The sequence below is a fragment of the Nestor notabilis genome, unplaced genomic scaffold (assembly GCF_000696875.1).
Source record: "Nestor notabilis isolate BGI_N333 unplaced genomic scaffold, ASM69687v1 scaffold319, whole genome shotgun sequence".
NCBI classification, from domain to species: Eukaryota; Metazoa; Chordata; class Aves; order Psittaciformes; family Psittacidae; genus Nestor; species Nestor notabilis.
Window position 1 is genome coordinate 6,145 of NW_009942131.1, and position 10,725 is coordinate 16,869.

The 10,725-nt window shown below is 45.5% G+C and overlaps 1 protein-coding gene across 1 annotated transcript in view; it reads left to right on the forward strand.

The window, feature by feature from the left end:
* Positions 1–9,307, forward strand: part of LOC104410931 (complement receptor type 1-like) — a gene marked incomplete at its 5' end in the record, with an annotated part of 12,400 nt that extends 3,093 nt beyond the window's left edge. The window contains 9 exons of the mRNA XM_010021233.1: positions 50–229; positions 901–1,083; positions 1,239–1,421; positions 6,039–6,221; positions 6,522–6,704; positions 8,261–8,440; positions 8,675–8,704; positions 8,888–8,963; positions 9,226–9,307. Of these exons, the coding sequence (XP_010019535.1) occupies positions 50–229; positions 901–1,083; positions 1,239–1,421; positions 6,039–6,221; positions 6,522–6,704; positions 8,261–8,440; positions 8,675–8,704; positions 8,888–8,963; positions 9,226–9,307 (1,280 nt within the window). The remainder of the gene's footprint in view (positions 1–49; positions 230–900; positions 1,084–1,238; positions 1,422–6,038; positions 6,222–6,521; positions 6,705–8,260; positions 8,441–8,674; positions 8,705–8,887; positions 8,964–9,225) is intronic.
* Between the last annotated feature and the right edge of the window lie 1,418 nt (positions 9,308–10,725).

Here is a 10,725-nt window from a genome sequence, read left to right on the forward strand (position 1 = left end):
CAGGATGGGCTTCATGTCCCCAGGAGTGCCTTGTGCTCTTCATTTCCAGCAACTGGCTGCAAAAGACCAGAGATCAAGAATGGAAGATCAGCTGGGCTGGAGACCATGTACAAACTCATGGATACTGTTGTCTTCGAATGTGATTTCGGTTATGCCTTGAAGGGGTCTCGAGAGTCTCAGTGTCAGTTTGGGGGCAAGTGGAACCCTCCTGTTCCCACCTGTGAAAAGAGTAAGTGTAAATGAGGCAGTGGGTGGTACCTGATTTCTTCTGGACCACTATGTGAGCGCACACGGCAAGGTGCAACCTCCTCACACTGGAGCTGAAGGGGCCACTCTCTAGGACTGGAAAGAAAAAACATGTGTGTATCTGTCCTCCCATCTTCATCATTCCCATTCAAGTACTGGAACAGGCTGCCCAGGGAAGTGGTGGAGTCAGTAGGCCTGGAGGTATTGAAAAGACATGTAGATGTGGCGCTTAGGAACATGGTTTAGTGGTGGACTTGACAGTGTTAATGGTTGGACTTGATTATCTTAGTCTTTTCCAACCTAAATGATTCTATGATTCAGACCCTTGTTACATAGGTCTTTCATCTCTTTAAATGAACCCACAAAGAGACAGTGAGCCAGGCTGGTGGCTGATCTAGGTCACAACCACAGAAAGGCCAGAGCAAGCTGTTAGGGCTACAGATGGCAACTAACCACTCTAAGTGCCCAAATAGTGAGAAATTATCATTCTTGATGTGAATAAGCTTGAAAAACCTAAAGGCTGGAAGATAAGAGAGGGTAGGATGGAACAGACCAACCTACTTGGGAAAAGTTAATGGGAAAGAAAGAAGCTAAAAGGCTGCCTTAGCCTACTGTGGGTGCTTGTGGTACCAGCTCTTTTTCCCCTCCCTATAGTGCTACAGTGTCCTTCCCCTCCAAATATCAAAAATGGCCATCATGACAGCAAGGATGTGAAGGTGTTTGTCCCAGGAGTATCTGTGAAGTACTACTGTGACACGGGGTACGTCCTCACTGGGAAAACAACAGTTTCTTGTTTGACATCTGGAACCTGGAGCATCCCTTACCCGCGGTGTGAAGGTGAGCTGTAAATCCTGTTACCCACAGTGAAAAGGCAATCAGACTATGATGGTTGCACGGCCTGCCCTGAGTTTTGACCATGCACAAGCAAAGAAGGAACCCCCAGAGCTGGCAGCCACTTCCCCAGCCCGTGCTCTGCTGCTTTTGACTTCCAGTGATCACCTGCACAAGCCCCAGCATCCAGGATGGAGAAGTGGCTGAAGGACAGAGCACTGTCTACCACCCTGGGGCCAATGTCACCTTCCAGTGTCACTCAGGCTATGTGCTATGGGGCAGTCGTGAAGCCAAGTGCCAGCCTGATGGTCGCTGGGTGCCTGCTGTCCCTATCTGCAAGCCAGGTGAGTGCCACCACATGGGGGTTTAGAAGGAGGATGCTTAGGGCCAATATTGTGCTAGATGAGGCTGTGCTCTGTGCCTCACCTGCAAAACTTCAGGTATGACAGTCTTTTGTTGTATTACATGTGCTCCTCCATGGGGCAAAATCACTAAAATGCCATTCTCTGCTCCTGCCCTGTTAGGGCTGCCTTGTCCTCCACCTCCCATCATTGCCCACGCCACGCACAGTGCAGAGCTCGAGGCAAACTTCACCACTGGCATGTCCGTGAGCTACAGCTGCCAACCTGGCTTCTCCCTCCTTGGAGACCCCTCTGTCCTCTGCATGGCCTCAGGGAACTGGAGCCTCCCATACCCACGCTGCGCAGGTGGGGCTGGCTGCTGCCGCGGCTCCACGTGCATTCGGGGCTGGCTCAGCATCCATCCCATGCCCTGCTGAGCATCCGTCCCATGCCTGCCTGAGCATCCATCCTGTGCCCAGCTGAGCATCCACCCCTTGACCAGCTGAGCATCCACCCCTTGCCCGGCTGAGCATCCGTCCCATGCCCAGCTGAGCATCCGTCCCGTGCCCGGCTGAGGATCCATCCCACGCCTGGCTGATCTCAGAGTTGGCAAACCCACCACCCTGCAGAGTTGGCATGGGAAGGGTGGAACTGCACATCCAGCAACACCCTCGGGTCTAAGTGTGCTTCCAGCACATGCAGAAGCTGGGTCCACTTTAACTTTGTGCTCGCATCCTTCCCGCGTGTCACCCTGTCCATCCCCTTTGTTAATTTTGTTTTGCTCTCTCTCTTCAGTGCTGCAATGTCCTTCACCTCCAAATATTGACAATGGAAATCACAACAGCCAGGACTTGGAAATTTTCACTGCTGGGATGGTTGTAAATTACAGCTGTGACCCTGGCTACAGCCTCCTGGGAGAGGCATCGATTCACTGCACTGACTCAGGAAACTGGAGCCTTCCTCTTCCTCAGTGTGCAGGTACACCCCAAGATGGGAGTTATGGCTAGTCTGGGAATTTCTGCCATTGAAAGCCCGTAGGATTCATCCTTTCCCTTGAATCCATCAGTCCTTCCCCTTTGTTTTCAGTTTTGCCTGTAAACATTTATCTATAGAGGTATATACTCGCTATACATTTTCATACCATTTATGTAGTTGATATCCCGATTTCTCCCTGTGTTTTTTTTCCTGGCAGGTGGCTGTGGCCCACCTCCAAACTTAACCTTTGCTGAGCTTGCTGAGGAATACAGAAACCTGTCAGAGTTTCCTGTTGGGGACACTGTGCGATACCGCTGTCCACTGGGATATATGAAACACCCCGGAGTATCCCCAACTCTGACATGCCTCCAAAACTACACGTGGTCTGAAGCGCTAGAGTTCTGTAAAAGTGAATAGCTCAATGTTTGGTGTTGGTGTTGACAACTGTCTCAAATGCATTTGTGGGTTTCTTAAAGCAATTCTTGAAAGAATGCTTCCTACATGGCTTTACTAGTCACATAGCTTGGGCAGCTCTTGGCCATTTGAAAATCAATGTATTCATTGGTGTCTGAATGTGGACAGATCCTTAAGGTACCTTCTCATAGTGCATTACAAAACTGCAAGGGAGGAGTTTAAACTCAGCCTTGTTCTTTCCCAGGGAAGCAATGTAAATACCCAGAAACACTAAAGAATGGCAGAGTTGTTGTTCTGACAGATCTCCTTTTTGGGTCGACCGTGAGCTACACATGTAAAGAAGGGTGAGTCCTACACTGCCTTTGCTGATTCTGTTTCTGAGCTTACAGTGAAGTGCCTGAACCCACTCCTCTGTGTGGCCATCCTCCCACAGCAAGCCAGAATCTGTATCTTGGTTCCAGTTATGCCATTTATTTTGGTTCCAGTGGCCTGCTCAGGAAAGGGAGAAGTGTCTCTTGTTTTCCTCTGCTTGTGCTCAATAGATTACTTTGCAAGCTTCAGTTACAGTCTGCTTCTCAGATGGCCACCCAGTAGGAGCTGAGCATGCTGCAAGGAGCCTCCAGCAGTTTGGAAATCACTTCAGTCTGTGTCCTGACTTAGCACCTGACCAATCTAACCCAGAATACTTTGGGATCATTGCTGTTCCTCTTGGATCTAGGAAAAAAGAACTTGGCTCCTTCATAACCATGCGTCAAACCAACAGATACACCTTGATGATCAGTCAGAATTCAGGAGGCTACAGAAGGAAACCTCTGGGGTAGTGTCAGAGCAGGAAAAAATTATTTGGGATCAACTGATACTTCCTTCTCTGTAACTCCAGGCACCGACTGGTTGGACAGTCTCACAGGCGATGTGGGATTTTTGGGCCAGACGTCGCATGGAGTGGTCTTCCTCCCATTTGTCAAAGTAGGTCACAACTAGACCTGGCCCAGAATTAGGGCCAAATTAAGCCCTTAAAATTAAAAAGTGGCATTTCCTTAAAATAAATAGAACCTTGAGGAATAAGTTTTAAAAGCAGAATATTCCTCTAGGATTGTTTTGCTTGCTTATGTAGACTTACACAGAAGAGTCATGAGATGCCCACAGGGATTTGTCCCTTTTGTTTCAGAAACATAACACATTAAGGAAGAAATGCATCTTGCAGTCCAAGAGTGGGATATTGAGTCAAATTGAACTGTGATCTTCCAAATACTGCATTGTTATCCAAATCACAAAGCTGTTTTTCAGGACTGATCACTGTAATTAGTCTTTCCTTCAGATGGAATTGCTTTAGAAGGCATGAGCTTGGGATAGTAAAGTAGTCATGAGAATGACTAAGAGTATTTATGAATTATATTTATTTATTATATATGTATTATATTTATTGAAATGTATTTCAATTATTCTATTTATAGGCACAAAACTATGTTTATATATACAATAATGTAGATTTAGAGGGTAGATCGAGATGAGCTCTTAGGCAGAAGTTCTTCCCTGTGAGGGTGCTGAGGCGCTGGCACAGGGTGCCCAGAGAAGCTGTGGCTGCCCCATCCCTGGCAGTGTTCAAGGCCAGGTTGGACACAGGGGCTTGGAGCAACCTGCTCTAGTGGAAGGTGTCCCTGCCCATGGCAGGGGGTTGTAATTGGATGAGTTTTAAGGCCCCTTCCAACCCAAACCAGTCTGGGACTCTGTGATAATGTGGTAATCCTAGGGTGCCTAAAGGAACTAAAAGCCCTCAATTCTTGAAATGATTCTTCTTTGAGTCTCCAAGTACTACTCATGAAACTCCTCTGAGCAGTGGCACCATTAGGATGGACTTTATGCATGCACCCATTACAGCATACACATGGCACCTTCTTTGAGGTAATCGATTTATTTTTCAGAGGTGGTATGTCCAGTCCCACAGATCCAGAATGGGAGAGTATCTGTCCTGAAGTACCGCTACACATACAAAGACACCGTTAGCTTTAAGTGCCATAAGGGTTTCACCTTGCGAGGCAATCACACAGCACAGTGCCAAGCTGATAAAACATGGGATCCACCAGTACCAGTCTGTGAGCAGGGTAAGTGCCAGCACCCTGACCTGCCAGCACTGCAGATTCCTCCCCACTGCTCCTACCCACTCACTGAAGCCAACATTGACTTTATTTTTCCTGTTTGCTCCAACTACTTTAAGGAGAAACCAGAAATTGTTCCTTTCATTTATGCCTCTCTTCTCACTCAGGAGATGAGCCAGGTTTTGGGTAATGCTGTAAGTATAAACATGATAAGCTCTTTTCTCAGCCTGCTTGCTGTAAGCCATAACCTACATTCTCTGCTTTTCCTGAAAGAGAGAAATTTAGTAGCTTCATGGCAGGACACTATCAGTGAGGAGTGCAATTTTTGCTATAAAGGCAGGATGATGGAAAATGAAGGTAAATTTGTGCATTGTATTTACTCTACCAAATGTGTATTTTAAACTCTTAATGCTGCATCTAGATGGAGTGGCAGAACACTATCATCATCCTCATACCACCAGAAAGCCAGGTAGGTCTATCACAAGAAGAGGCAAAATTTACTAAACACCAACTCCTCCTCTCAACCTGTCCTGCTTTTTTGCAGGGAAGAGGGGTACATTACCGCCTCTTTTACAATTGAACATCACATTCTTATCCTCTCCTCTTTCAGTAGTGAAGTGTCTGCCTCCTCCAAGCATTGTCAATGGGGAACACAGCGGACATTTCTTAGACACTTTTCATGTAGGAGCACTTGTGCACTATCGCTGCAAACGGGGCTTCTCCCTCATTGGGAATAAATCTGTTCGTTGTACAACATTTGGAGTCTGGAGCCGCCCTCTTCCTCGGTGTGAAGGTGCGTTTGTGCTCTTTTCACTGGTTCTTCTCAACTTTCTCAATGCATGTAGTGGTGTTTGCCCAAGGACTTGTTGAAACAAGCTGTTGCTTCTACAAACTCCACTGCTAAGGAAAGAATGAGGTCTCTATGGACTCTGATCTCCACCCCACTCAAGTTTTATAGTCTAAAGTGTTCTTTATACCCTCGTTGTTCACAGCTGATTGTGAGAGCCCAAGAGTTGGGAATGGAAAAGCAATCAGACCAGAGTCCCTCCATAGGCCTGGAGACGTCACAAATCCTCAAAAGTTTCCCCTCTTGCCCCTTGGAGCTCTGTTTTGATCTGCACGTCTCTCTCTTTAGCACGGTACTGCTCCAAGCCTGCAGATATTGCCCATGGTTCTCTCAGTGGCCCAGCAAAAACGTTTTTCACTCCTGGAACATCTATAAGCTACATCTGTGAGGCTGGCTTCTCTCTCATTGGGACAGCAACCATGTATTGCACACAGGCTGGAGCCTGGAGCCATCATCCTCCGCTCTGTCAAGGTGTGTTTTTGTTGCAGAGAGCTAAGAAGAAGGAAATTTAACATGACTTGCCTTAGAGAAAGATTTGTACAAGGACTAAATCCAAGCCTTTTACTACTGCATGTGATAAGAAAAGATCAAGTTTATACCCATTTCCAAAGCCTGATTTTTTTATAGAGTTACCAAATCAGGTGTTGAGCCTAGGTGAAGAAATTAAAAGGGAACAATCAAGGCTGCAAAGGTATGGTGCCTTAGCTACCCTCTGTCAGTCCATCAGGGTCTTTGTGTCAACGTGTTGTCTGTCTCTCCCTGACTTTCCAGTTGTGAAGTGTCTCCGTCCTCCAAACATCACCAATGGGAAGCTCAAAGGCAACATCTCTGACACTTTTTCCTATGGAGCATCTGTATCCTACAGCTGCAATCCTGGTTATTCACTCATTGGGAATGCTTTCATCAACTGCACGTTGAAAGGAACCTGGAGCCAGCCTCCTCCTCAGTGCAAAGGTGTGCTTGTGCTTAGTTAGCTTATGGTGGCAGAACCAGAACTGGGCTGAGGAGACATGCAGCCATGCAGATACATACATTTACACTAAATCATTTACATTAAATCTTCAGAGAGCTGCCCAGGCCAAAATCTGAGCAGCAAAACCTGCAGCTTACACTGAATTCCATCCCCTTACTTTGCTTCGGAACCACCTTTATATCACAGCTAGGCAGTGTTGATCTGTTAATTATGAATTTATCTACTCTTTGTTATCCCTGGGAAGAGTATGATGTTGTTGTAAAGAAGCAGGATGGGAACCTCATGCTAACAGAAGGACAGGAGTATGATAGAGGCAATTCTGAAAGGCAGCTTTAATTCTTGCATGTTTTCTCTCTCTTCTCTTGGTACTACAAATGAGCCATGTACCAACTTTCCTGCACTAAAAGCTTTTTATTTTTAGTAGGAGAGTAGACTTTTCCCCTCCCTTTCCTTCCCTTTTTGTGTCGCTCACTCCCCAGTTATCAAAGCAAAGGAAGTGACTGTTATATCACACAAGTTCTCTGATGGATGGTTTGGAGATTACACATGAGCCTGACTACTCCCTTCTCGGAAAATGCCTCTGTGTGCCTTCTGTGTAGCTCACTGTGAAGGTCAATCATCAGGCAAACCTGACTAAAGGCAGTTTCATGAGTGTCACAATATTTCCAGTGTGGGTATTCCTGCATGGAAACCTGGACATTCACTGGAATAAATGCATTACCCACACAGGGCACTTCCTTGGTGGAGCTGCTTGGATAACAATGAAAGGAAATAACATACCACATGCTTACGTAAATAAGTCAGAGGCTCTTTAAAGGAAGCACTCACAGTAAAATTCCCCGTCTCTCCACATTCTCATGGTTTTGAAGTCTCTTTAGTAACTGTTTCGTGTGATAGTAAAAATAAATATTAAAGAAAGGACGTAAAACAAAGGGTAAAGTTACATGTTGACATTAACCCTTTGGTCTTCACTGAGAACCATATCCTCCAGAATTCTTGGGCATGGGCTGTCAAAGGTGATTTGGTGCTTAAACTGAAGCAACTCACCTCATGGAACTCAGTGGTATAAGTAGGTTTGATGACTGGACTAATTAATAAAGTAATTATTGATAAATAATACATCTGGTGACATCATTGATGGGCAAGGGACTTCTACAGACTAGAAGTGGGTTATAGGCAGTTGGTTCTAAAGCTCCTACATAATTCTTCTCTACTAAACCTTTCTTCCCCCAGTGTTTTGGTAGCCTAGTATCAGAAAAATCTCTTTCTCTGGCACGTTTCTGCCAAGGTGCCCCTGCTACACAGGATTTTCTATTTGCCGTATCAGCACGGAGTAGCTGATCTGTACAAATATTCACATGTGGGAGTGAACATACTTCTGCAGCCACAAAGAAAGGAGTTACCCTGTGGAATGAGAATTAAGTCCTGGTTACATTCAGGAAGAATTCATGAACAACATCCTAAATAACCCACGCTTGTATTTCTTATATTTTATATTCCCTCTCAAATGTCCTTTTGTTGTCACTTCTAATTTCAGAGATCAGATGTGTATTCCCAGAACTTCAAGGTGTTAAGAAAGCCATTCGAGGAAACACTTATCGCTCTGGGACTAACATCACTCTTGAATGTGATGACGGTTACACCTTGGAAGGCAACAATCAGATTCAGTGCCAAGAAGACTTCAGCTGGGACCCCCCTGTACCTGCCTGTAAACTGAGTGAGTGACACGTGAATGAAGCAAAGACCAAAGAGAAACATGCAGATGCATTTTAAACATGCAAACAGATTTCTGTATTTAAAAAAAAAAGAGGGTATAATGGTGTGGGTTTTAAGACATTCTCTATTGCACGCCTTAGGAGTAAAACTTTTATTAATAAGATGATTAAATACTGTTGAGAAACACCCTATTTTGTTAGAATACTTTGCTGATTTTTTCTTCTCTTCCTTTCAGTGTCACAAAAGTCTGGTTCGGTAGGTGTAGGTAAGCAGCTTAGAAACCTTTTTGTGGCCAAAAAATGTAGCAGCTTTCTGCAGTGGCTTTGGTGGCACCGTTTCCCTCTGCTTGCTTTGAAGATATGCCTCGTTATGTCTTTTGTGCTGATACTATTTAAATATATTATATTTAAAACATACAGTGAGAATGATACGTGATCTTCTCTCTCAGGAGTTGTAGCTGCAGGAGTCCTGCTTCTCCTGGGGGCTGGCATTGTCTGGAAAATTATTTCCAAGCAGAAGGAAGGGTAAGGCAGTCTCCTGGATGCTCATTCATGTCCTTTGTTGCCAAGTCCCAGGTTGTATACGCTTTATACACTTCAAGTATTTATCTGAGTGTGCCTGGGGCTTTTACATCTTCACTTCCTGCTTGCAAACTGTACAGGGCACAGCAACCTGGTATCGATGGTGTGGTTCTGTCGTTTTATTTCATTAGAGGAAACCAACCCGAGTGTTCTTTTACAAACCAATGCAGTTCACTGTTCTCTGTTGGTTTTTTTTTCCACTTAGCTATTATGATACGTATGAAAACCACAGCTACCAAACCCCTCTGAACGAAATAACTGAACAGAAATGTTCGTGTCTTCAGTAGAAGGTATGGATTTCTATTCCCCAACATAAAATTATTACATAGCTTCAGTTATACAGGATAACTTGAGTTGTTCCAATATAGTCCTTCAAGCAGAAAACTATTTTCCCTCAATCTTACGGTAAGATGCTTTCTTTTGCTGAATAAAATAGACTGTTTTAAATGGACTAGGCTTTTTTTAAACATCCTATTTTTCTTTCTGAGACCACCCTCAATGTGTTTGTTTCCTTTTGCATCACCTGAATAGATGGTGTTCACAGATCAGACTTCCACACTCTGACAAAAAGCTGCTCTGGTTTGGTACAGATTATAGGAGAGCTTGCGCTCCAAAAAAACTACTTTAACAGCAGCAGTGTCACAAAAAAGACATTGAACTGGGCCTGTGGATTTTTTTGCTCGCTTTTACACTCACTGCAGTGCCATTTTTACTTACTCTTTATGCTGAATTTATTGCAGATAGTGATGACTTTTCACTGCTAGCAGCACTCTGAACTTCATCAGCTTTGACTACGAAATGGCACCAGAACACATCAGCTCTTTCAATGTATTGTTTTAAGGCTGGTTTTCAATAATTCCTCCTTTGAAACAATGCATTTCCCAGAACTTCTCTCCTCCCTCCCTGAGTTAGGACACAATCTCTACACCAGGAAAAGCCTAATTTTAACACCAGAATGTCATCTTTCCTAGGCTGGGTGCCCGTGCTGCTTCCGACCAGGCGTGGGGCTGGTTCTCTACAGAGAGCAGCGGCAGGTTGCATGGAAGCATTGCTTACATTGAAACTGGAATTCTGTGGCAAAAAAGGGACACTTCACTATAGAAACAACATTAACGCTCCTTCTGCTGCAAGGATCTAACAAAGTTCAGGCTGCCCGTGGCACAGGCGCTGTTTCTGACGAGTTCTCTATACTGCTGCCAGCCATGAGGAACATCTCCATTCTTTTCCCTGCGATAAGCAAGATCAACGAGAGCATTCCTGTGTAGAGACCAAGAGTTTAACCCAAACTTAACAGCGACTGTGTTCACATGTGCAGCATCACCAGGTGCTCCTCTGTATCTTCGTCTAGGAACGCTTATTACTAGCGTACCTCTACGACTGCTTAACCTAATAAAAGCTGAACGTGAGGCAACAGTTGCTTCAGGTTTTCTCTCTCTGGAGCTTCAAACGTTTTTATTGTTTTAACACCGCTCTGCACCACACGCGGTTTGCTTCTCAAAGGAGGAGCTGCCCTGCACAGGGTCGGTTAACAACCCGTTGCTGGTGTTGGAGGTGCAGCCGGTAACCGCGCTTCGCAGCTCTTCCCCTTCGCCGGAGGACGCGGGCGGTTCCCCGGGGCCCTCGCCCAGGGAAGGGCGCGGCCTGCCCAGGCCCACTCCCTGTTACCTCAGGGAGACCCGCTCGGCCCGGCTCCGCCGCTGAGGGA